Here is a 26348-nt window from a genome sequence, read left to right on the forward strand (position 1 = left end):
GGAGAGGTAAATATCCAGAATTATTTTTTTAAAAACATACAGAAATCTTCTGAGAATATGTATTCAGACGGATGTGCAGGAAGCATACCAAGAGGCAAGAAAACTGTCAGATATGTATTTTGTATAGCCAGAGTGGATGCTAAACTTTCATTTTCAGGACATTGGTGTTTTGCTTAGTTTGTTCCTATAACTTTTTTTTTTTTTTTTTTAACAGATGAATAAAAATTCTTCAAACATCATGGCTTTAGTTCCTAACAATTCTAATAAAAGAGAGACAGTGTGCATATTTGGAACTGGAGATTTTGGAACATCTCTGGGGCATAAAATTATTCAGTCCGGCTACCCCGTTGTGTTTGGAAGCCGAAGCACAGAGCCATCCAGCCTAGTTCCCAAGGATGCAGAGGTGCTGAGTCATGCAGAGGCATCACAGAAAGCTGCCATCATCATTATAGCAATACAGAGGCAACATTACAACTTTCTTACACCACTAGCCGAAATTCTTCATGGAAAAATCTTGGTGGACATAAGCAACAACCGAAAAATAAACCAGTATCCTGAATCCAATGCAGAGTACCTGGCTCAACTGGTGCCTGGTGCTAAGATTGTGAAAGCCTTTAACACTGTGTCAGCCTGGGCCTTGCTGTCGGGCATGTTGGATGCCAGTCAGCAGGTAAGAGAGCAACAGAGGTTTCCTGTCTCACAGAGAGATGTATCTTAACAGCTAGACAAAACACACACAAGACATACAAATCAGAAAGGGCAGAGATGGTATTTTCAATATAATCAACTATTTCAAATTAATTTGGAGCTAAAATTTATATTTGGCTTGTAATACAGCATGACAAGGAATATCAACAGCTTGACTCTCTCTTTGAGAGCACTAGAGAAGCAAGGAAAGAAGTATAGCAGGAATACAAAGAGAGGGACAGCAAAGCAAGAAGAAATGATGATTGCATTAGTTGTTCACTGGGACTGTAAGTTAAACAGAAAGGATGTAGGAGGAATATATCATAGCAAGAATAAAATGAAGAGGAAAAAAAAACAAGGGAAGCAAAGGGTTATGGTGGGATAATAAAATGAGCATGAGCAACAGAAATGAGATGGGTAGTGAATAAATTTTAAAAGTTTTCTACATAAGAATCCGTCACCACAGAAGTTTAACACAACCACGAGAGCAGATATTGTTCTCTTTCTTCCACTTCCGAAAGGAGTATTGTCTTGTGCATTCACAGAAAAGGATTCTTCACTGTTTTACTAGACTTCAAAAAAAAAAAAAAAAAGCCAAAAAACTTTTACTGTAGGAAAATCATGTTTTAAAGATTTGTGTTCCCAGTTCCCTGGAGTACCTACAGACTACCACAGTAGCAATTGAAAATTTTTCTCCTAGCTACTGCTATCAAAACTTTTGCTGCTATTTACTTCTAAAATATTTTGCTTACAATTTCCTTGCAGGTCTCCAGAAGAGTATGTCAAGTCTTCCAGGCAAAAACTTGTACTAAGTGTGTTATATTTGTTGTTTTCAGATAAAAGAATTTGACACTTAAAACAATACTTGGACTTGTTGGCCAAGAAAGTACCTATAGGTTGTTTTTTTTGCCTATATAAATTAAAGCCAACAGGGAAGCCAACAAATAGCCTAGGAAGCTTGTGCTCATCACCCATATCCAGGCAGGACAGCAGTAGAGAATGTCACAAAAATTTGCCTGAATAAAACTTCTGTTTGTTTTCGGCTGCAGGTGTTTGTCTGTGGAGACGACATGGAAGCTAAACAAAAGGTGATGGATATTGTTCGTGCACTGGGTCTCAATCCATTAGATAAGGGATCACTCTTGGCTGCTCAGGAAATAGAAAATTACCCTCTGCAACTCTTTCCAATGTGGAAGTTTCCCATCCTTTTGTCCCTTGGCCTAACTGCATTCTTCTTCTTCTACTGTTTGATTCGTGACATAATTTACCCTTATGTTTATGAAAAGGAAGACTTTTCATTCTTTATTGCAATTTCCATCCCAAATCGGATCTGCCCTACGTTGGCACTCATCCTTCTTGCCTTGGTTTATCTTCCTGGTGTACTTGCTGCAATTATTCAGTTATACAGAGGCACCAAATACCGCCGTTTCCCAGTCTGGCTGGACAAATGGATGCTGTGTAGGAAACAACTTGGACTAGTAGCCTTGGCATTTGCTTCTCTGCATGTTTTGTACACTCTTGTTATCCCAATTCGTTCCTTTGTAAGATGGAGAATCGGCAATCAAATTGTCTCCCAGGTAAGTTTTGTTCCCAGCTTTATGTCCCCCTTTCTTCTAGTTGTGTTACAAATCTTCAGGAATTCATGTGGATGGTCTAACATTTTTTACAAAAAGGTTATTTTCCTGATTACTGTGTTCCTTTTAACCATTAGTAAAATTAACATTTAACCAAAGTTTGTTGGTACTATGCTGAGTTGAGGGGATTTCTGGGCTAAGTCTCCCTCCTAGATATTTTATATATTTATAAAATAAGCAGGGAAACTTCAAACATGAGAGTAAAAAAAAAATTCCCTATTTCTACAAATACCTTTAAGAATGTCACATATTTTGACTTTCTGACCTTATTTAACAGCAAAACCTCACATATCTGTCATCAGTAGGTCCTTAGCAATGACCACAATTATAGGTATGTGGGACCTATATGCAAAGTATGCAACCTATATGCAATCTCCAATGGTTTTCAGAGAGTCTATGTAGAACATTTATTCCTTAATCCTTAAAGGATTGTTTTTTTTCCATGGTGATCGTAAAACTGCAATCCTTAAGATATATCTGGTCTTCTTTTATTCAGGCACTGAACAACAGAACAGAACCACTCAACAACACTAATGCCTGGCTTAGTGACTCTTATTTGGCTTTGGGGATTTTAGGATTTTTTTTATTTGTTGTTCTGGGAATAACTTCCTTGCCTTCAGTCAGCAACACTGTCAACTGGCGAGAATTTCGATTTGTACAGGTAAGAAAAAGACTTATTCTAAAATATCTTACTCTATAAACTATGATCTCAGACTTAGAGCTTTCCTCCATTAGTATCTCCAAATGTGATGAGTACACTAGCCACCGTCACATAGTGAAAAAATCTATATTTTAGTCCTTTGTTGGGATAATTTTGTTTGTTCACAAGATAATTCAGTTAAAATAGGTCTGAAAAAAACAACTTGATAATTCAGACCCACTCAATGCAAAGTATTTAAAAAGAAACTGCAGTTTCTACAGACTCTAAAAAATGCTGGGCTTATAAGCAGACTGCTCTTGGTAACACTAAAATCTCAGCCCCCCCATTCAGAGGAAGCTTGGTGCAAGCTGCGATGCCTCTGCAGGAGCTGTGTTGGCAGCAGAGAGGAGGCAAAGGGAGGGGAAATTGCTATCAATGGATGTTTTATCAAGGTCAAAAAATTGCACAGTATGGTAGTTCTGGGCAGATTAGCACTACAGCATATAAAAGCTTGGATCTCTCCACTGAATTTCAGCCTTTTCTCTGCAAATCTGACAATCACTAGGCAGTATGTGTGAGGTAGCAAAAAAAAAAAATCAGGATTGTTAATGGAAATAAAAACATGAAGAAGTGTGTTTCACTTAGACTCATTGGAATTAATCTTTATTAAAAAACAATAAGAGCCCTTATATTATATCAGTTTAATTTCAGCAGTACCCAATTAGTCCAAAAGTTGGCACATTCCAGAAATCTTACTGTGACCTGTAAACTGCATTTGTTCTTGGTTTAATTTACTGTTTTAACCTCCACTTCTTTTTTTCCTTTTTTCTCTTCAAGTCCAAACTGGGATATCTCACTCTGATTTTGTGTACTGCACATGTGCTGGTTTATGGTGGAAAAAGGTTCCTGAGCCCATCATCATACAGATGGTATCTTCCAAGCACCTATATGCTCTCCCTCATTATTCCATGCATTGTACTGGTTGTCAAATTTGTGCTGATATTTCCTTGTCTAGAAAAGCCTCTCACACAAATTCGACAGGGCTGGGAGAGGAATCCCCAATACCCAGAACAGTCAAACTACATTATCAACAAGTCTGCTGTATAATTAGACTAATCTGTGTTATTGAAAAGAAGAAAAAAATATTATGAAGACATATAAAAATGAAGTCCTGAGCTGCCTCTATTTGAGGAGTGAATGAAAAAGCAAAAGACTTGGCCAGGTCCTGAGTAAAAATAAAGCCACTACAATGACAAGACTAAAATACAAATTAAATTAGGCCATTGAGATCCTTCACCCCAAACATGCTTTTGCACAGGTAAAGACACTCTCTTTTGCTCAGCATACTTGCCTATTCACTCTCCATTCTTGAGAAGGGTATGAGAGAGGTAAGTGGTGCTTCATGACCTTTCTCTGTCCTTACAAACCTCCTCCAGGGCCAGGCAGAAACAGAATAACCTTTGGTATTAGGTGGCATCTGCTCCTCTTCCCAGTCCTGCCCACTGGGACTCAGATCTATATACATCTACATACATCCACACAGACCCACATGTATATATGCATGAACACCCCCAGAACAGGGTGGAAAAAGTTTCCATTCCATACAACAGGTGCAGGCTGGATGCTGAGGAAGAACTCCCCCAAGCATTAGTTTATATATATATATATTAACATATATATATATATAAAAAACATAATATAACATATATATATATGTTATTTTTATATATATAAAAACATAATATAATATATATAACATATATATATATATATGTTATATATATATTAACATCTGATCCAAAAGGGACCTATGTTCATACCTTAGAGACAGTTGAGTAAGAGTTGTTTGGTTTGTGTACAGAAACTCTAATGTTCAAAGTATATGGAACAAAGATCACTGAATCCTTAATTGTACTGCTCTACCAGAAACTTGGATGGCAAGGAAGTGGAGAGACCAAAATAGCAGAAAAATGTGAGATGTACTCGCAAGCCCAGGCTTCTCAAGTATAGGTAAAAAGTGACCAGTGTAAGCTGTGAGTGGCAAGGAAAGAAAGTAGGAAAGTAGGAACTGTTATATCAGGGGGGTTGTATTATATGTCATGATTATATTGATTACTAGGTAGATAGATAAGTTTAGGTTATGGAAACTTGTTTACTAAGACATAAAATATTATCTAGAAAATCACGCACGTAGTTTTACAAAATTGCTGACCTCGCAAACCCACAGAAACTTTATGAACAGACAGAGCTATTAGGATGACACAGCTATTGCTTGTAACATAACTATTGCTTAGCAATTATAATCTCAAGGCTGGTGTGTTCTTAAACGACACTACTATCTAAGGATGGCAAAGCTATTAGGTTGGTATTAGAACTGGACATTGTTTAACACTGATAACTACAAGGATGGCTCAGCCCTAAGCTCTACAGTTGAACGTTGTTTAACGCTGAGAACTACAAGGCCGGCCTAGCCCTAAACGGTGCTATTATCTGGGGATGACAGAGCTTTTACAAACCCTTAAACCGGTTTTATTCTGTCAAGGACCCAGGAGTAAAAAAAAAAAAAAAAAATAAAAAATAAAATAAAATACACCGCCAGGAAGGTTCGGATCTTAATCCAACAGTGACCCCCAGTGACCACGGAAGGAAGCGAGAGGACATCGCGAGAGGCGTGACGGAGGCGTAACTCGGGCGGACCACTCGGACTATGTTGTAAATATAAGCTAAAAGCCCCAAAGTTAGGGTGGACACGTTTTGTTTAGAAATCCCCTGTGTTCCCCAGCGCTGCAATAAAGAATACCTGCTTATAGTCACATTGACTATTGAGTCCTGACTGGCTTCTTCACGGCATCAATATCACATGAAGATAATATTGTTGATTTCTCAAAAATTAAATCTTTGGATGCAATATTACAGCTATTCTATGAAAATACAGACCCTATTGCAGAGAGTCTGACAGCCTCCTTCACACTGGAGAATAAAGAACAGGGAAAGTGAACAGGCAGAGAATTTCCTACTATGCATATATTGAATAGTTTTTCTCTATTGACATCATTGTTTAGACACACATACTCTCTTCTTTTTTCAAAATTTCTCCAACAAATAATAGCTTTAGTGAGAGCATGACCAATGAAATAGTAAATTTCCCTACTTGATGACATAGACAGGGCTGTAAGAAATGGATAGACTCTCAAATGTCTTCATGGAGCACTTTCTGGCTGCAGATGACAGCTCTGATGCTGTGGTTTGGCCAGAGTGCTCTGACAGGGCTGCAGCAGGCAGTGGGTGTCAGGTTGGGTAAGCACTGGTTATATCAGTGCTTCTTGGAAATGGAGGAGGAGCAGGAAAATCATTGAACAGAGTACTGACAAACAATTGCACAGGTGGCTTCAAGCTTTTGTTTAAACTTTCCTAAACTGTTGAGGTGACTCACGCATGGTGGGAATACCGGGGGAATGCTGTAATGCTGCTGTTGGTGTACTAGAGGCATAGGTTCAGCCTGTCTGGCCCAGGAATGCTCTTCTAATGCTTGTCTGAGCTGTATTGTGTATCATGCTGGCAAAGTGCTGCAGATCACCTTGGTTCAGTGACAAGCCTAGGTCCAAACCTGTACTAGGAAATGCAGATCCCATTACTTGCTTAAGAAAAGACAAGTGAGATTAAATCAGGAGTGAGGTTCTCAGCTCTGTATGATTTCCCTCCATGTGCTTTTCCCCAGTGAAGCCGCCTCACCAGGGTAAATCTGAATGTGGAGAAAAAACGTTTCCATAAACAGCATGATATCCCATAAAAATGAGGATGTAGAAACATGTGTATAGAAAATTCCTGAAGTATTGCAACACACATCTTTCAAGTGGGCAACATGAGATATATTTGCAGTTCCTGTCATAAAATGTTGTCATAAATAAGTGCATTCTTAAAGTAATACCAGTGAACGCAGAATTTCGTCCAGTAGCCATGATTTCTGTATTTCTGTGTTCTGCATGCTTAATGTTATATCCATGAATGAATTGCCCTTGAGCTAAAAGTGCTCCACATGTTTACAGCAAAGCTTTCTGATTTCCTTTGAATTTTATTTAAACAAAAGTTAGAGAAATGGGCTGGTGGCAGCAAATACTAAAAAAAAAGTATCTTTGAAGTTTGAAACTGCTTTCAGACGTGGGAGCCTGGTCTGGGCAGTGTCCATCCATGGATGAACTCCCATGGGTGGCTAAAGCTTTTGTGAAGCCAACAAAGCTGTGGATAAGCACAGTCATCTCCACACTCTTCTGGATTAGTTTATTTTGTTTTTCATCACCTGTCATTTTAGCTGACATCTTGTATGGCTTTCTGAGGATTTAGCTTAAGCATAGTAACTCCAGATGCATAGCATCGTCAGCCTTTCACATACTTCAGAATATTGACCAAAACTAGTTTTCTCTTCATTCTCTTCTTTCCCTGCAAATACCATGGAGAGTGGAGCAGAGTGAAGGCTCTCGTAACTGTGCACACTGTATCACTTATTTATCTATTTTTGCACGTGCTTTCTCCTGCAGACAGTAACTGTCACCATAATAATCCATAACAATTTGTGTATCTGTTGCATAAATAACTCTGCACTATTTAAGTAGCCAGTTGCCATAGTTTCTCACTGAATGCAACCAGACTCTGGAGTGGGGACGTACTAGTTCACGAGCACAACTGGTCTGAAGGTGCAGTCCCCGATCAGTGAATCCAGAGTCATAACAGTTCACAGGAGGCGAATGCACTGGGACTGGTCATGGCAAATTGGACATTACTCAGAATTTAAACCTAGCTGCACCTAACCCTCCATCTCAGTGAGGAGAGGAACACATTGGAACATGGAACATGTATACATGGAACACATACATTACCCAAGAGAAAAAGCTCAAGTGTAAGAAGAAAAGTTGTGATTTTATTTACATATTTATGGAGAAATACAAAACATAGCAGTCTTATTGCATATGTGGAAATACAATCACATGCTAAAGTCTCTTGATGATGACAATGAAAAATTCAAGGTAATTTCAATCACAACTTTTTATTAATTTCAAACTTTAAAAACCTAAATAAAGTAATAACCTAAAAATATTAAGTCATTGCAGATAAACTCAAATTTAATTTAATAAAAAACCCAAATGGTGTTACAGATTTGTTAATGATACTGTGAAAACGGAGGATTACAGTTTCTGTAGCCTACTGTGGTAACTTCATATGAAGAACAGCTACTACATGAGCAGGTTTCTAGGGAGTTTCTCAGGAATCAGTTGCAGGCCAACCATTACACATAACAACTCTAAGCAAACACAAAATCATTGCTGAGGAAATGTGCAAGCTATGTTACCCTGGAAATCCTTATGAGCAATGAGGACAGACATAGGAGCGATTTGATGAATGATACATTTTCAATCATGCCACCATTGAGTCTAGCTCTGCAGAAAGTCACTGCAGAGGAACAAAGACTGCATGCCACACTTCCAGCCCAAGAAGAATGAAACTTGGAAAGCACCAGCTGAAACCTATTCACAGAGGCCTGTTAGAAAGGACTATAAACCACTTACAGATATGCTAGGAGATTAGGAAAGGAGAAAGATTTAGGATTTTCAGACAAAAAGGGAAGGGAAGTTACCCAATAGCTACAGAGAGGAGTGGCTGCATACTATTTCCCACTTTGAAAGAGACAAAGAAGATGCTGGACAAAAGTCTATTGTACCAAAAATAGTGTAAGAATGTGAAAATATTTCTTATATTTATAGACGACAGGAACTAAATTAATTCATTTCAGTAACAAAAATGTTAAATGAGTTAAATTCAATAAAACATACCCAACTCACTATCCTGTTGATGAAATTTCATAATCCAGTTACTGAAGAAGTGGCAAAAAGCAGTTAATCTCTTCTATGAAATGGCAGGAAAAACAAAAAAGTTTTACAAACATATACAACTCTGGGCTTGTTTAATAGAGCAGCAGATGTGAGAGAAGCACACAGGGAGTATCACACAAGCTTTAGTAAAACCACAAGCATACTCAGGGAGCTTTGACTTGGTTTAAAAGTGCAACTGTATCAGCGGCTGACCGTAAAGAAACTTCTCAGGTTCAGGCATTTGACATTTGATGCTATTGCACTTATTTTCACAGAGCACGCGTGAGGAAATATATGTTGTGCCTTGAAGATAAAAATAGTGAGAATAATTATCCTTGTGTTTTCAAGTGCTGCTCCACGGGGTACATCACACACCCAGCAGCCCTGCACAGGCCGCTGCAATGTGCATTCATCCCAAAGGCTGCAGCTCCTCTCTGCCTCTCGTGCATCTGCTCTGCGGCCTGCAGGCCTGCACCATGGCCGCCTCCTCAGACAGTCTCTCGCCCATCCGGGCACACTCACACAGAGCTGCTGGTGGCTCTCAGTCCTGCCATTGCCTTTGATGGGTTGCAGGGGCACAGCCTGCATTCTCACCATGGGTTACAGAGGGGTCTCTGGTCTGATGCTCCTCTTTCCTTCCTCCTTCTCTGACTGTAGGGTCTGCATGGTCATCTCTGTTTTGTACCACTCCTACACCATCTCCCAAGCACTTTAAATTCCGATCTTTAAACAGTGATCACAGGGGTGCCAGATTGGCTCAGTTGAGCTGGAGGTGAGTCTGAACCCAAGAGCCAGGGGGAGTCCAAGAACTCTTTACAGGGTCTGCACTGCAACCCCTTTATCCTGTTACCAAGCAAAAGCGGCTCCTCAGAGAACTACAAAAATCCCCTGTATGTACAGGGAGAACAACAACACAGAGACAAAAGATAGTACCACTGCTGTCACCTTCAGTTTTAACTCCTCTTAAGAAAATAAAATCCTTCTCCTTGGGCAAAAACTACTCATAGCTAATGTTTATCTATAATGAAGACAACTTTTCAAAACAGATACTTCATCCAGAACAATACCCCCTTAATATGCTTCCAGGTTTAATTCTGGAGAGAAAGAGGGCAGCATTTGCAGAGAATTGCTTTCTGGCTGAATTTTTTAACATAATTCATGAGGAACAAAGTAAAAAACTTAATCCATACCCATTCTCGACTGCCATCTCTCCCCACTCACTTCTTGAAGTAAACCTCCAGAGGAAGCAGACTTAATTACTTCTCATAAGGAAAAACCCTGACCACTTCTACAAGCACAAAGACAGATTATGTGTGACCTTCTCTCCCAAGCAGATTTTCAGCAGAGCTTCACAATTATTTGCATCATTATAAATTACTGTGCAAAACAAGACTAGACAGATATAACTCACTGTTCCTGCAGTGTTCTCTTACATCCAAGATAATGCTGGCTATGAACTGTCATATAACCATCTTATATGTCAGAACTACTATAGAGTAGTAGGCTCAGACCTGAATATGTTCACAGTTTTATTAGTTCATGGCTTTTAGAGTTTGTTTTTTTTCAACAGTCTTTAATATTTTAACTATCCTCTATTCTAGCATATGAAGAGAAAACTAGTTTTGGTCAATATTCTGAAGTATGTGAAAGGCTGACGATGCTATGCATCTGGAGTTACTATGCTTAAGCTAAATCCTCAGAAAGCCATACAAGATGTCAGCTAAAATGACAGGTGATGAAAAACAAAATAAACTAATCCAGAAGAGTGTGGAGATGACTGTGCTTATCCACAGCTTTGTTGGCTTCACAAAAGCTTTAGCCACCCATGGGAGTTCATCCATGGATGGACACTGCCCAGACCAGGCTCCCACGTCTGAAAGCAGTTTCAAACTTCAAAGATACTTTTTTTTTAGTATTTGCTGCCACCAGCCCATTTCTCTAACTTTTGTTTAAATAAAATTCAAAGGAAATCAGAAAGCTTTGCTGTAAACATGTGGAGCACTTTTAGCTCAAGGGCAATTCATTCATGGATATAACATTAAGCATGCAGAACACAGAAATACAGAAATCATGGCTACTGGACGAAATTCTGCGTTCACTGGTATTACTTTAAGAATGCACTTATTTATGACAACATTTTATGACAGGAACTGCAAATATATCTCATGTTGCCCACTTGAAAGATGTGTGTTGCAATACTTCAGGAATTTTCTATACACATGTTTCTACATCCTCATTTTTATGGGATATCATGCTGTTTATGGAAACGTTTTTTCTCCACATTCAGATTTACCCTGGTGAGGCGGCTTCACTGGGGAAAAGCACATGGAGGGAAATCATACAGAGCTGAGAACCTCACTCCTGATTTAATCTCACTTGTCTTTTCTTAAGCAAGTAATGGGATCTGCATTTCCTAGTACAGGTTTGGACCTAGGCTTGTCACTGAACCAAGGTGATCTGCAGCACTTTGCCAGCATGATACACAATACAGCTCAGACAAGCATTAGAAGAGCATTCCTGGGCCAGACAGGCTGAACCTATGCCTCTAGTACACCAACAGCAGCATTACAGCATTCCCCCGGTATTCCCACCATGCGTGAGTCACCTCAACAGTTTAGGAAAGTTTAAACAAAAGCTTGAAGCCACCTGTGCAATTGTTTGTCAGTACTCTGTTCAATGATTTTCCTGCTCCTCCTCCATTTCCAAGAAGCACTGATATAACCAGTGCTTACCCAACCTGACACCCACTGCCTGCTGCAGCCCTGTCAGAGCACTCTGGCCAAACCACAGCATCAGAGCTGTCATCTGCAGCCAGAAAGTGCTCCATGAAGACATTTGAGAGTCTATCCATTTCTTACAGCCCTGTCTATGTCATCAAGTAGGGAAATTTACTATTTCATTGGTCATGCTCTCACTAAAGCTATTATTTGTTGGAGAAATTTTGAAAAAAGAAGAGAGTATGTGTGTCTAAACAATGATGTCAATAGAGAAAAACTATTCAATATATGCATAGTAGGAAATTCTCTGCCTGTTCACTTTCCCTGTTCTTTATTCTCCAGTGTGAAGGAGGCTGTCAGACTCTCTGCAATAGGGTCTGTATTTTCATAGAATAGCTGTAATATTGCATCCAAAGATTTAATTTTTGAGAAATCAACAATATTATCTTCATGTGATATTGATGCCGTGAAGAAGCCAGTCAGGACTCAATAGTCAATGTGACTATAAGCAGGTATTCTTTATTGCAGCGCTGGGGAACACAGGGGATTTCTAAACAAAACGTGTCCACCCTAACTTTGGGGCTTTTAGCTTATATTTACAACATAGTCCGAGTGGTCCGCCCGAGTTACGCCTCCGTCACGCCTCTCGCGATGTCCTCTCGCTTCCTTCCGTGGTCACTGGGGGTCACTGTTGGATTAAGATCCGAACCTTCCTGGCGGTGTATTTTATTTTATTTTTTATTTTTTTTTTTTTTTTTTACTCCTGGGTCCTTGACAGAATAAAACCGGTTTAAGGGTTTGTAAAAGCTCTGTCATCCCCAGATAATAGCACCGTTTAGGGCTAGGCCGGCCTTGTAGTTCTCAGCGTTAAACAACGTTCAACTGTAGAGCTTAGGGCTGAGCCATCCTTGTAGTTATCAGTGTTAAACAATGTCCAGTTCTAATACCAACCTAATAGCTTTGCCATCCTTAGATAGTAGTGTCGTTTAAGAACACACCAGCCTTGAGATTATAATTGCTAAGCAATAGTTATGTTACAAGCAATAGCTGTGTCATCCTAATAGCTCTGTCTGTTCATAAAGTTTCTGTGGGTTTGCGAGGTCAGCAATTTTGTAAAACTACGTGCGTGATTTTCTAGATAATATTTTATGTCTTAGTAAACAAGTTTCCATAACCTAAACTTATCTATCTACCTAGTAATCAATATAATCATGACATATAATACAACCCCCCTGATATAACAGTTCCTACTTTCCTACTTTCTTTCCTTGCCACTCACAGCTTACACTGGTCACTTTTTACCTATACTTGAGAAGCCTGGGCTTGCGAGTACATCTCACATTTTTCTGCTATTTTGGTCTCTCCACTTCCTTGCCATCCAAGTTTCTGGTAGAGCAGTACAATTAAGGATTCAGTGATCTTTGTTCCATATACTTTGAACATTAGAGTTTCTGTACACAAACCAAACAACTCTTACTCAACTGTCTCTAAGGTATGAACATAGGTCCCTTTTGGATCAGATGTTAATATATATATAACATATATATATATATATGTTATATATATTATATTATGTTTTTATATATATAAAAATAACATATATATATATGTTATATTATGTTTTTTATATATATATATATGTTAATATATATATATATAAACTAATGCTTGGGGGAGTTCTTCCTCAGCATCCAGCCTGCACCTGTTGTATGGAATGGAAACTTTTTCCACCCTGTTCTGGGGGTGTTCATGCATATATACATGTGGGTCTGTGTGGATGTATGTAGATGTATATAGATCTGAGTCCCAGTGGGCAGGACTGGGAAGAGGAGCAGATGCCACCTAATACCAAAGGTTATTCTGTTTCTGCCTGGCCCTGGAGGAGGTTTGTAAGGACAGAGAAAGGTCATGAAGCACCACTTACCTCTCTCATACCCTTCTCAAGAATGGAGAGTGAATAGGCAAGTATGCTGAGCAAAAGAGAGTGTCTTTACCTGTGCAAAAGCATGTTTGGGGTGAAGGATCTCAATGGCCTAATTTAATTTGTATTTTAGTCTTGTCATTGTAGTGGCTTTATTTTTACTCAGGACCTGGCCAAGTCTTTTGCTTTTTCATTCACTCCTCAAATAGAGGCAGCTCAGGACTTCATTTTTATATGTCTTCATAATATTTTTTTCTTCTTTTCAATAACACAGATTAGTCTAATTATACAGCAGACTTGTTGATAATGTAGTTTGACTGTTCTGGGTATTGGGGATTCCTCTCCCAGCCCTGTCGAATTTGTGTGAGAGGCTTTTCTAGACAAGGAAATATCAGCACAAATTTGACAACCAGTACAATGCATGGAATAATGAGGGAGAGCATATAGGTGCTTGGAAGATACCATCTGTATGATGATGGGCTCAGGAACCTTTTTCCACCATAAACCAGCACATGTGCAGTACACAAAATCAGAGTGAGATATCCCAGTTTGGACTTGAAGAGAAAAAAGGAAAAAAAGAAGTGGAGGTTAAAACAGTAAATTAAACCAAGAACAAATGCAGTTTACAGGTCACAGTAAGATTTCTGGAATGTGCCAACTTTTGGACTAATTGGGTACTGCTGAAATTAAACTGATATAATATAAGGGCTCTTATTGTTTTTTAATAAAGATTAATTCCAATGAGTCTAAGTGAAACACACTTCTTCATGTTTTTATTTCCATTAACAATCCTGATTTTTTTTTTTTGCTACCTCACACATACTGCCTAGTGATTGTCAGATTTGCAGAGAAAAGGCTGAAATTCAGTGGAGAGATCCAAGCTTTTATATGCTGTAGTGCTAATCTGCCCAGAACTACCATACTGTGCAATTTTTTGACCTTGATAAAACATCCATTGATAGCAATTTCCCCTCCCTTTGCCTCCTCTCTGCTGCCAACACAGCTCCTGCAGAGGCATCGCAGCTTGCACCAAGCTTCCTCTGAATGGGGGGGCTGAGATTTTAGTGTTACCAAGAGCAGTCTGCTTATAAGCCCAGCATTTTTTAGAGTCTGTAGAAACTGCAGTTTCTTTTTAAATACTTTGCATTGAGTGGGTCTGAATTATCAAGTTGTTTTTTTCAGACCTATTTTAACTGAATTATCTTGTGAACAAACAAAATTATCCCAACAAAGGACTAAAATATAGATTTTTTCACTATGTGACGGTGGCTAGTGTACTCATCACATTTGGAGATACTAATGGAGGAAAGCTCTAAGTCTGAGATCATAGTTTATAGAGTAAGATATTTTAGAATAAGTCTTTTTCTTACCTGTACAAATCGAAATTCTCGCCAGTTGACAGTGTTGCTGACTGAAGGCAAGGAAGTTATTCCCAGAACAACAAATAAAAAAAATCCTAAAATCCCCAAAGCCAAATAAGAGTCACTAAGCCAGGCATTAGTGTTGTTGAGTGGTTCTGTTCTGTTGTTCAGTGCCTGAATAAAAGAAGACCAGATATATCTTAAGGATTGCAGTTTTACGATCACCATGGAAAAAAAACAATCCTTTAAGGATTAAGGAATAAATGTTCTACATAGACTCTCTGAAAACCATTGGAGATTGCATATAGGTTGCATACTTTGCATATAGGTCCCACATACCTATAATTGTGGTCATTGCTAAGGACCTACTGATGACAGATATGTGAGGTTTTGCTGTTAAATAAGGTCAGAAAGTCAAAATATGTGACATTCTTAAAGGTATTTGTAGAAATAGGGAATTTTTTTTTTACTCTCATGTTTGAAGTTTCCCTGCTTATTTTATAAATATATAAAATATCTAGGAGGGAGACTTAGCCCAGAAATCCCCTCAACTCAGCATAGTACCAACAAACTTTGGTTAAATGTTAATTTTACTAATGGTTAAAAGGAACACAGTAATCAGGAAAATAACCTTTTTGTAAAAAATGTTAGACCATCCACATGAATTCCTGAAGATTTGTAACACAACTAGAAGAAAGGGGGACATAAAGCTGGGAACAAAACTTACCTGGGAGACAATTTGATTGCCGATTCTCCATCTTACAAAGGAACGAATTGGGATAACAAGAGTGTACAAAACATGCAGAGAAGCAAATGCCAAGGCTACTAGTCCAAGTTGTTTCCTACACAGCATCCATTTGTCCAGCCAGACTGGGAAACGGCGGTATTTGGTGCCTCTGTATAACTGAATAATTGCAGCAAGTACACCAGGAAGATAAACCAAGGCAAGAAGGATGAGTGCCAACGTAGGGCAGATCCGATTTGGGATGGAAATTGCAATAAAGAATGAAAAGTCTTCCTTTTCATAAACATAAGGGTAAATTATGTCACGAATCAAACAGTAGAAGAAGAAGAATGCAGTTAGGCCAAGGGACAAAAGGATGGGAAACTTCCACATTGGAAAGAGTTGCAGAGGGTAATTTTCTATTTCCTGAGCAGCCAAGAGTGATCCCTTATCTAATGGATTGAGACCCAGTGCACGAACAATATCCATCACCTTTTGTTTAGCTTCCATGTCGTCTCCACAGACAAACACCTGCAGCCGAAAACAAACAGAAGTTTTATTCAGGCAAATTTTTGTGACATTCTCTACTGCTGTCCTGCCTGGATATGGGTGATGAGCACAAGCTTCCTAGGCTATTTGTTGGCTTCCCTGTTGGCTTTAATTTATATAGGCAAAAAAAACAACCTATAGGTACTTTCTTGGCCAACAAGTCCAAGTATTGTTTTAAGTGTCAAATTCTTTTATCTGAAAACAACAAATATAACACACTTAGTACAAGTTTTTGCCTGGAAGACTTGACATACTCTTCTGGAGACCTGCAAGGAAATTGTAAGCAAAATATTTTAGAAGTAAATAGCAGCAAAAGTTTTGATAGCAGTAGCTAGGAGAAAAATTTTCAATTGCTACTGTGGTAGTCTGTAGGTACTCCAGGGAACTGGGAACACAAATCTTTAAAACATGATTTTCCTACAGTAAAAGTTTTTTGGCTTTTTTTTTTTTTTTTTGAAGTCTAGTAAAACAGTGAAGAATCCTTTTCTGTGAATGCACAAGACAATACTCCTTTCGGAAGTGGAAGAAAGAGAACAATATCTGCTCTCGTGGTTGTGTTAAACTTCTGTGGTGACGGATTCTTATGTAGAAAACTTTTAAAATTTATTCACTACCCATCTCATTTCTGTTGCTCATGCTCATTTTATTATCCCACCATAACCCTTTGCTTCCCTTGTTTTTTTTTCCTCTTCATTTTATTCTTGCTATGATATATTCCTCCTACATCCTTTCTGTTTAACTTACAGTCCCAGTGAACAACTAATGCAATCATCATTTCTTCTTGCTTTGCTGTCCCTCTCTTTGTATTCCTGCTATACTTCTTTCCTTGCTTCTCTAGTGCTCTCAAAGAGAGAGTCAAGCTGTTGATATTCCTTGTCATGCTGTATTACAAGCCAAATATAAATTTTAGCTCCAAATTAATTTGAAATAGTTGATTATATTGAAAATACCATCTCTGCCCTTTCTGATTTGTATGTCTTGTGTGTGTTTTGTCTAGCTGTTAAGATACATCTCTCTGTGAGACAGGAAACCTCTGTTGCTCTCTTACCTGCTGACTGGCATCCAACATGCCCGACAGCAAGGCCCAGGCTGACACAGTGTTAAAGGCTTTCACAATCTTAGCACCAGGCACCAGTTGAGCCAGGTACTCTGCATTGGATTCAGGATACTGGTTTATTTTTCGGTTGTTGCTTATGTCCACCAAGATTTTTCCATGAAGAATTTCGGCTAGTGGTGTAAGAAAGTTGTAATGTTGCCTCTGTATTGCTATAATGATGATGGCAGCTTTCTGTGATGCCTCTGCATGACTCAGCACCTCTGCATCCTTGGGAACTAGGCTGGATGGCTCTGTGCTTCGGCTTCCAAACACAACGGGGTAGCCGGACTGAATAATTTTATGCCCCAGAGATGTTCCAAAATCTCCAGTTCCAAATATGCACACTGTCTCTCTTTTATTAGAATTGTTAGGAACTAAAGCCATGATGTTTGAAGAATTTTTATTCATCTGTTAAAAAAAAAAAAAAAAAAGTTATAGGAACAAACTAAGCAAAACACCAATGTCCTGAAAATGAAAGTTTAGCATCCACTCTGGCTATACAAAATACATATCTGACAGTTTTCTTGCCTCTTGGTATGCTTCCTGCACATCCGTCTGAATACATATTCTCAGAAGATTTCTGTATGTTTTTAAAAAAATAATTCTGGATATTTACCTCTCCATCTCTTACAGCATCCTCTTTTATGTCCATTTTATGGATTTTAACATTCAGCTGAGCTGTTACAGTTTTCATTTCTCAAATAGAAAGCAGGAGGAAAAGATACAGATGCACAGAGAGCAAGGTTTGCACGTTTCACACAAATTTCTGCTTACTTATGCTACTGAAAAATGGTGGAGTATGTTTCTAACCAGATAAGAACCTGGAAGGTCTTTTGTAAGATACTTAAGAGATATTATAAAAGGTAGTTACAAACTTTCTTGTTATCTACAGTATTTCCTTAATATGACTAGTCAGTGACTGTTTTATTCTTGTTCTTCAGTTTCCTGGAGAATGTTTCATGAAGCATTTGGACAGTAGAATTGGAATATTTCATGCAGAACTTTTATTTTTATATTTTATATTACACACAATAAAATCCTCTCAGAGATTTTTATCTTTCCTCCTTTATCACTGAATCTGGGAGCTTCAAAGTATTATCCATCCCATAGCAGTATATATGCTCTGTACTTGCAGAGTGAGACCCAATTTACAAATACAGAATAAAAATATCTACTCCAAAGGTCTTGCAGTGGGTTCACCTGCTGTTGTCCTCACTTTGCAAAAGGTTAACTCAGACCAGAAAACTCTTATTAGGTACTGAGTTCAGTCACTTATGAATATTACATATGCAACTCTTCTGTTCTTTTTGAAACACAGACTATTAAAAAAAATAACTTTATAGCTTTAGTCACATTAGAGCCTCATGGGACATCAATAAAGCCCTCCGAGAACGATTTTTGTCAAAGGATTTAAGACTTGGAGGAAAATCTCCAACAGGAGAAGTTAAAAGATGCCTCTCTTGGACTGGCCAGCAATTTCCTACTTAGAGGAACCATTTAATTTGCAGCAGCCCTGGTTGAAGTCTTCACTGCATCATGGGTAGCTGTCCTAAAAAAAGCTCTGGGAACAACCGATTTCTCAATTTGCAGGAAAGAAGTGCATGAAGTGGTTAGCTAGGCCCAAACCAATTGCTTTGCTACTGCTGTTTATTAACTCTTTGCTTACTTTTTTCTGTGAAGCACCATTCAGAATGAAACTGCATTTAAAGTATTTAAAATACTTTATATATTTTACAGTATTTAAAAATACTGAGAATATGTTCTTCACTTCTTCACAGCTGCTTACAGCACTGCTGTCATGGTTTGACGTGACAGATGTTTCTGGTAAGGGGGAAGGGGCTGTAAAGATGGCTTCTGTAAGAAGTTGCTTGAAACTCTCCCAAGCTCTGAGCCAATTAGACGCCTCCCTGATCACTTTTTAAGGAGAAACCGGAAGAGGAGGATTCCAGTGACTGTGCCCAGAAGAGGGCGTGTCCTGTGTGAGAGATCATATTCATAGAAGCTATAACTGTGGGGAAGAACCCACGCCAAAAAAGTTCATTAAATTATGCCTAGAAGAGGCCATGTCCAGAGGGAGGGACCCTTTGTCTGCAGAAGCTGCAACTGTAGCGAAGAACCCATGTCAGAGATATTAATTAAGGACTGTGTCCTTTGTGAAGGATCTTGTATCAGCAGAAGCCACAGCTACTGGGAAGAACCCACACCAGAGAAGTTTTTTAAGGACTGTGTCACATGGGAGGAACCCCGTATCGGAGCAGGGGAAGAATGCAAGGAGTTGTCCTTATCTGAGAAGAGAGAAGTGGCAGAGCCCATCTGAGAGGCTGACCACATCCCCCATTCCCTATCCTCCCTGAGCTGTTGAGGTGGGAGGAGGTAGAGAGATGGAGAGCAGTGAACTAAGCCCAGGAAGAAAGGAGGGATGGGGGAGGGAGATCTTAAAGTGCTGGTTGTAATTTTCTCAGTCGTACTCTCTTTTTGCTTCTGTTCTGTTTCTTGTAGGTAGTAGAATAAACTTTCCTACTTTCCTCTCTAAGTCAAATAGTGGAGCCTATTTTGCCCGGAACTGCAATTTGCAATGAGTCCTCCCTGCCCTTGTCTCAATCCGCAACATCCTTGGTTATTTTTTTTATCTCCCATCTTGCTGGAGCTACCACTGTCCTAACAAGGGTGGGAGTGGATGAGGGGCACGAGCGAGAGACTGTCATGGTGCTTCCTTGCTGACTGGGCTAAATCTGAGCATCTTCTGTCTGCCATTTAGAGACATTAACAGATAGCTCTGTATTACAGAGCAATAACACTAAAAATAATGAAGCCTGACTTCCTAGGGGTTTGTGATATTGGCTGATTACAAGTGCTGATTGAAGCCATTTCCAGCCGCAGGAGATGACCCCTATATTATTTCTTGTGGATCTTTAGGCCTTTTAAATGTTCTGTGGGGTCTTTAGCTACCTTTTTCATGTAACATGGGGGAAATAGAGCCTTCTCTACTTCTAATATATTTGTTTGAAATTGTCGCTAAAAAAATGACTGAGGAACACACATAAGTGTATATACACTCACACGTCTCTGCATGATCATGGAAATCTCACTTTCTACAGAAATCAGGCTAAAAATAATGGAGATCCTAAAAAATTAATGATGTACACACACTCACGTGCATGTCTGTACCACCAAAAGAGAAAGAAAAAAGTGAAAAACAGCTCTTAAGCTGTGACCTTATGTCATTGTGGCCTATTAAAAGGCACTGAGGGTGAGGCAGGAGATGTTATTTGGGATGCTTTTACTGAAAGCCCATCAGTAGGATACACTGAGAGTGGCATTAGCTGTTAATACACAAGCAACTAACCAAACCCAGACCTTAAGAGCGCTAAAAATTTAAGGGTTCAAGACTTGTATTTATCATGTGTGTGTGATGACCCTTAGTTTTCCCACTTACACTAATAGAATTGTTGATTTTCAGTTAGTTCTCTTTTGACCAAGTGGCACAAGAAGGAAGTAAATGAAGCACAGATGCTTAATAACAACTGTGACAAAATCAAAAGTGAAGTGGCTGCTACAGCCCAATGACCATGTTCTCGGCTGTCTTACACTCTTAGAAATCTGAGTAGCAAGAGGGAGAGTATGATGAGAGATTTAAGAAAAAAGAGTATGATACAAAGTTGTCTTGCCAAAACAGGTGTATGATTTGCAACATGTCTGGAATGGGGCTAAGCAGATTTTACAGAAAGTTCATGAATCTGTGTTCTTGCTTAGGCAAACCTATACACCAAAATATGCTTAAAGATACATGATTTAACAGCAGATAGCTTTATCAGCCCCTTTTTTCACTTAATAAGAAGTATATTAAATGGATTTAATTGCTCCTTTTGATTTCCTTTTTTTTTACATGGACTTTACATTTTTCTCTCCTACTTGACTGCAGTTGAGTGATATCTGACGTGAGATGCCTGTCTTTGGGACAAAATTAACACTGATATTTTCAGAGATAAAGAAACTACATTCCTCACCAAATATGACAGTTTTAAACACTGTTGCATTTTTCAGCAAAGAAAAATTCTCATCAGGCAATCTTTTAGAAACTATTTCTTTCTCAATGTGGAAGAGATTCCCACTTGTTACTGAGCCAACGATTTCCGGACTGTAAGCAACAAACTTAAGCTACAGGCCTAGAAAATTAACTGCTGAGAATCCTGAATTTAAAAACATACTTTTAAATATAAATAAAGAAACAGAGATGAGATCAGTAAAAATTGGCATAACTGTTCAGAGCAACATCTCTACAGTGAGAAATGGAAAAATCTAGTTTGTTTGGGGTTTTTTTTCAGTCAAAGCTCCCTTTGAACTGAACTCAGGTTTTGCAGATGCCCGACCTGCTTCTAATAATTCCCTAGCCTAGTAAATGGGAATGGATGTGTGCACAGATGGATTGTTACCTTGGTTCTTTATTGGTACAAATGAAACCACTCTGCCAGGGTACTGCCCATGAGCTACGGCTCTTGGAGGGCAGCATTGCCACCAAATTTTTTACAGTGCAGCACAGGGCAGCCAGCGTTATCCTGTGCCACTGTCCACTGCACAAGGGAATAGGAAACCTTACACAAGATCTCTTAAAAATCTCTATTGCCTGAGCCGTCTTAGGCAGAGGCTGCCACCTTCAGAGAGAAGTCACACTTTTTTGTCTTCTGCTTCCTTGCCAGTCTCAGTCAAGGCTAGTGGATATCTCTTGTTCCTACCCCTGTGAAACACGTGAGGTCAAGGCAGCAATTATGCTCTTGGTTCTGCACATCAAGACCATGAAATTAACAAGCACCCAGGCCTCATCTATGCAACTGGAGTGAAGGAGAAGGTGGATTTTGGGAAATTATATGAGGAAAAGACAAATGAAAAGTTTATGTGTTCTTACTAAACTTAGCTGAAGAGGGAAAAGGAGGGTGCCAGGATGTATGAAATAGTGTCATGCTGCTTTTGTAATTGACTAATTTTAAAAAATACTTCCCTCCCGTAGGGTGACTCTGTCTTGCAGTTCCAGTGAGAAGATGCAATAGAAAATGAGGATCTGGGTTTTCTGAGTAACCTCATTGTCGTTATTGCATTAATAATCTCTGCTATTGCAATTACTGTGTAACTACCCACTTGTTGTGAGTTCTCACATCTTTTTACGTTTCCTACTCTCACAGTCCTTGTAGCAAGGAACCACCCCAGAGAAATCGTTTTTCAAACATTCCTGTGCTCTAATGATGACAGAAAGTGTTTTGCTCCTTGGCAATCAACCTCTCCACTACATTTCTTAGCACTTAAGTCTTGTTTATCTAGAGGCCTACAGAAACTTGCTCAGGCAGTTGGTATCACTAAAGGAGAGGCAGCAGTAAAACACTTTGATCTCAGTCCTCAGGTGCTGTAATTCATCAGAGGTGGATGGCTGAGCCTTTCTCAGCATTGGTTAAGCAATTTGTAGAACCTTTGAAGTGACAAGTTATGTGAAGCTCTGGTGCAGTTCAGGTCGTAGAAAGAAACGTATTTTTTAAATGGGAGCTGAGCAGTCCAAATGTGTGGGATTGAAGATAGCTCCCACAGGAAAGCAGGTGCAAATGTGAGACAGTGCTGGCTGATAGACTGCATGGGAACCTACTTACTACTGTAGCTGAAGTCTGCCTTCCTGCTTTCTTGTAGCTCAAATAAGCAATGGTATACGTTAACAGACAACTTGTATTTTTTCAATGGGAGATGAGGAGACAAAGAGTGTGGGATTGAAGATAGCTCCGAAAGGAATGTAGCTACAACTGTGACACAGTGCTGGCTGATAGACTGCATGGGGATCTACTTATCACTGTAGCTGAAGTCTGCCTTCCTGCTTTCTTGTAGCTCCCATACGCAGTGGTAAAAGTTAAGGGAGGGCATGTGTTATTTCAATGGGAGCTGAGCAGTCCAAATGGGTGGGGTTGAAGATATCTCCCACAGGAAAGCAGCAGCAAAAGTGAGACAGTGCTGGCTGATAGACTGCATGGGGACCTACTTATAACTGTAGCTGAAGTCTGCCTTCCTGCTTTCTTGTAGCTCCAATACTCAGTGGTATAACTTAACCGACAACTTGTATTTTTTAAATGAGACATGAGGAGACAAAGAGTGTGGGACTGAAGATAGCTCCCACAGGAAAGCAGGTGCAAATGTGACACAGTGCTGGCTGATAGACTGCACGGGGACTTACTTACTACTGTAGCTGAAGACTGCCTTCCTGCTTTCTTGTAGCTCCCATATGCAGTGGTATAATTTAACAGACAACATGTCTTTTTTCAATGGGAGTTGAGCAGTCCAAATGGGTGGGATTGAAGATAGCTCCCACAAGAAAGCAGGTGCAAATGTGAGACAGTTCTGGCTGATAGACTGCATAGGGACCTACCTATCACTGTACCTGAACTCTGCCTTCCTGCTTTCTTGGAGCTCCCATACGCAGTGGAAAAAGTTAAGGCAGAGAATTTCCTACTATGCATACAGCTTGAAGCCACCTGTGCAATTGTTTGTCAGTACTCTGTTCAATGATTTTTCTGGTAGCTCTTCCTGCTCCTCCTCCATTTCCAAGAAGCACTGATATAACCAGTGCTTACCCAACCTGACACCCACTGCCTGCTGCAGCCCTGTCAGAGCACTCTGGCCAAACCACAGCATCAGAGCTGTCATCTGCAGCCAGAAAGTGCTCCATGAAGACATTTGAGAGTCTATCCATTTCTTACAGCCCTGTCTATGTCATCAAGTAGGGAAATTTACTATTTCATTGGTCATGCTCTCACTAAAGCTATTATTTGTTGGAGAAATTTTGAAAAAAGAAGAGAGTATGTGTGTCTAAACAATGATGTCAATAGAGAAAAACTATTCAATATTTTGTTTCAGAGTATGCAGGGACAAGCCCCCTCACATTTGAATTGCAAGAAGCATCTGTAAGGGTGACATTCAAATAGCTGTCCTTATCTCTTCTTCCCCAAAACCACCTTTCTAAAACCAAAGTCAATATACATTAAAATCTAAATTAAAAAAAAAAAATGAAGTTAAAATGCCAATGTCTACAAAATGTCCCAAAGGAAATGAAACGTTTAGAATGTTGCAGTTCCACTCTACCACGGTAACCAGAAACAGAACAGGAGAAACAATTGGCTTAAATACTGAAGTTACTACATAATCACGCTTTAATAAAAATAACCTGAGAAGCAGTGGAGGCCTTAAAACATGTAGATTTTAACTACTGTCCCTGAAAAACTCTGCTCTCTGGATTTTTGAAGGACTGGACTTATGGGGAGGAAAAGATGATTCTGAGCACCCAACACCTATGCTAGGCGTATTGCTAGGATTTTTACTTTGGTCTAGATCTAGTCTGGTCCTGTGAGCTTAATTGCCTTTAGCAGTGGGCTTGTTTTGTTCTACCCAAGAGCAGCCCCCAGCCTTCTCCGTGATGTGCACAATGTGGCTTCGTGCGTGATGGAGGGCAGCAGAGTGAATAGATCCCTTATCCAGTTATGATTTCTGCTGTTAACTAAGAGAAATATTTTTTTTTAATTTCCATTTGTCTGAAATTGTTAAAATATGAAAAGTGCTTAATGAGTTTTTATAAGAAAATTCCAATATGGAGGAAGAAAGTACAAGGATACTTGATTTCTAAATTACTATTGGGGTATTTTGATATGTAGTATCATATCATGTTAGCCTAAATTACTGCTATTAACAAATCTAGAAACTTTGAGAAGGCCACAGTAAAAAAGAAGATACATCTAACTAACTGCATAGTTTTATAAAGTTCCAACAGCCTTGAAAGAATTGGCCTATAGTCTGAGAAAAAGTTTTTGTTATATCAAAGCTGAAGAACAATTCTGAGCGCTGCAAATGTTTTCTGAATTAATAACATGGAGTTGATCTAAGACAATATTTAAGAAAAATCCATTTCTTTCTGCAGCATCGAAACCTCTTGCTTATAAAGTATTAAACAGGATTGAAATTGGTATGCTGCTTGAACGGGAAAAAAACATGAAATCCACGTATGAATCTACAAGGGAAATGAATCATTAGTTCCAACTGTTATTACTGATAACACGATTTGGGATAAATCAAATGCCGTTGGATTACCTACTCTTGCTACTAAAATTCAAATCAGAATTTTGAATCTGGCTTAGGAAAGAAAATCAGCTTTATAGCTTCATCCACTGACAAATCCTTATTTGCAGAAGCTTTCTTCACTTCTTTAACTGTAACAATCACCCCTGGAAGATTAAATAAATTTGTTATCTGCTATGTAAGCTCTCTGAATACCCCTTGACAATTCTGAAGTTCTGGTTTGTCCTAACTTTACACAATCAAATCTTTAACTGTGTCTCAGAGCTTCCTCACATCAGCTCTTAGTGACTAATAGCTTGTATAATGTCAATACAAAAAAGGAGACATGTCCTGAATTTGGGTTTTGGTTTATTTTTCTTGTCTAGTAGGCTGTGGTAAAATTATTTAAAGAGACTTAAAAATGTCAGTTCAAGCCTGTGTAAACCTCAGGTTGATAGTTTAGCCATTCTGTTCCCTGTTTCAACCTCCAGAAGCAAGAGAAATATGTGGCTTGCCTGTGCAAAACTCACCTGTGCACTCAGTCTTCTGCAGTCCTCCTAGGCAGTCTAGTGCTTTCCCAGCTGGTGAGATGATGTTTGTGATGGGTCAAGACAGACCTCAGTACCTGCAGAGGAGTCTTATTGCCTGTAGCACAGACCCTGGCAGCCTCACTGGCATTTATCTACTGGAAGCCAGGGTGAGCACACACATGGGAGGATGAAATGAGGGGATGTCACAAGCCTTGTCTGCCTGTGGGGTGAAAGAACTTCCCATCCACGTCTCAGGGAAAGTCCCGGCCCTTGTATTTACAGCTGAGGTGAAATGGTGGTTGCTTTTGTCATACTGGCCCTGATATACTCCTTGGCTGTTGGCCAGAGCTAAGGTTTGGCTGCATTCCTGGCTCTTGGAAGACTAACCTGAGCGCTGCAGAAGGCAAGAATGTTGTAGAAGCACAACAACTATTTGCCTGGAAGGAGGGCTAGTGGGTGTTTTTTTTGTGTGTGTATGTATGTGTCATAGCTACTCCAGCTGTGGGTAGGGACAAAAGGAATGTTATATCAGGATGAAAGGAATTTGGC

The 26348-nt window shown here is 39.3% G+C and overlaps 2 protein-coding genes across 2 annotated transcripts in view; one reads left to right on the forward strand and one right to left on the reverse strand.

Moving 5' to 3' along the window:
- The first annotated feature begins 214 nt into the window (after positions 1-214).
- Positions 215-4068, forward strand: LOC104550079 (metalloreductase STEAP4). Its single transcript, XM_010209712.2, has 4 exons — positions 215-670; positions 1737-2264; positions 2818-2982; positions 3799-4068. Exons 1-4 carry the CDS (start codon positions 215-217, stop codon positions 4066-4068), a joined length of 1419 nt encoding a protein of 472 aa, XP_010208014.2.
- Positions 4069-13747: 9679 nt separating this feature from the next.
- LOC133625492 (metalloreductase STEAP4-like) overlaps positions 13748-26348 on the reverse strand; it is a 50247-nt gene continuing 37646 nt past the window's right edge. Inside the window, exons 2-5 of the mRNA XM_061996812.1 lie at positions 17146-17601; positions 15552-16079; positions 14834-14998; positions 13748-14017 (exon numbers count right to left, since the gene is read on the reverse strand). Of these exons, the coding sequence (XP_061852796.1) occupies positions 13748-14017; positions 14834-14998; positions 15552-16079; positions 17146-17601 (1419 nt within the window). The remainder of the gene's footprint in view (positions 14018-14833; positions 14999-15551; positions 16080-17145; positions 17602-26348) is intronic.

The sequence above is a fragment of the Colius striatus genome, chromosome 5, assembly GCF_028858725.1.
Source record: "Colius striatus isolate bColStr4 chromosome 5, bColStr4.1.hap1, whole genome shotgun sequence".
In the NCBI taxonomy this organism is placed as follows: domain Eukaryota; kingdom Metazoa; phylum Chordata; class Aves; order Coliiformes; family Coliidae; genus Colius; species Colius striatus.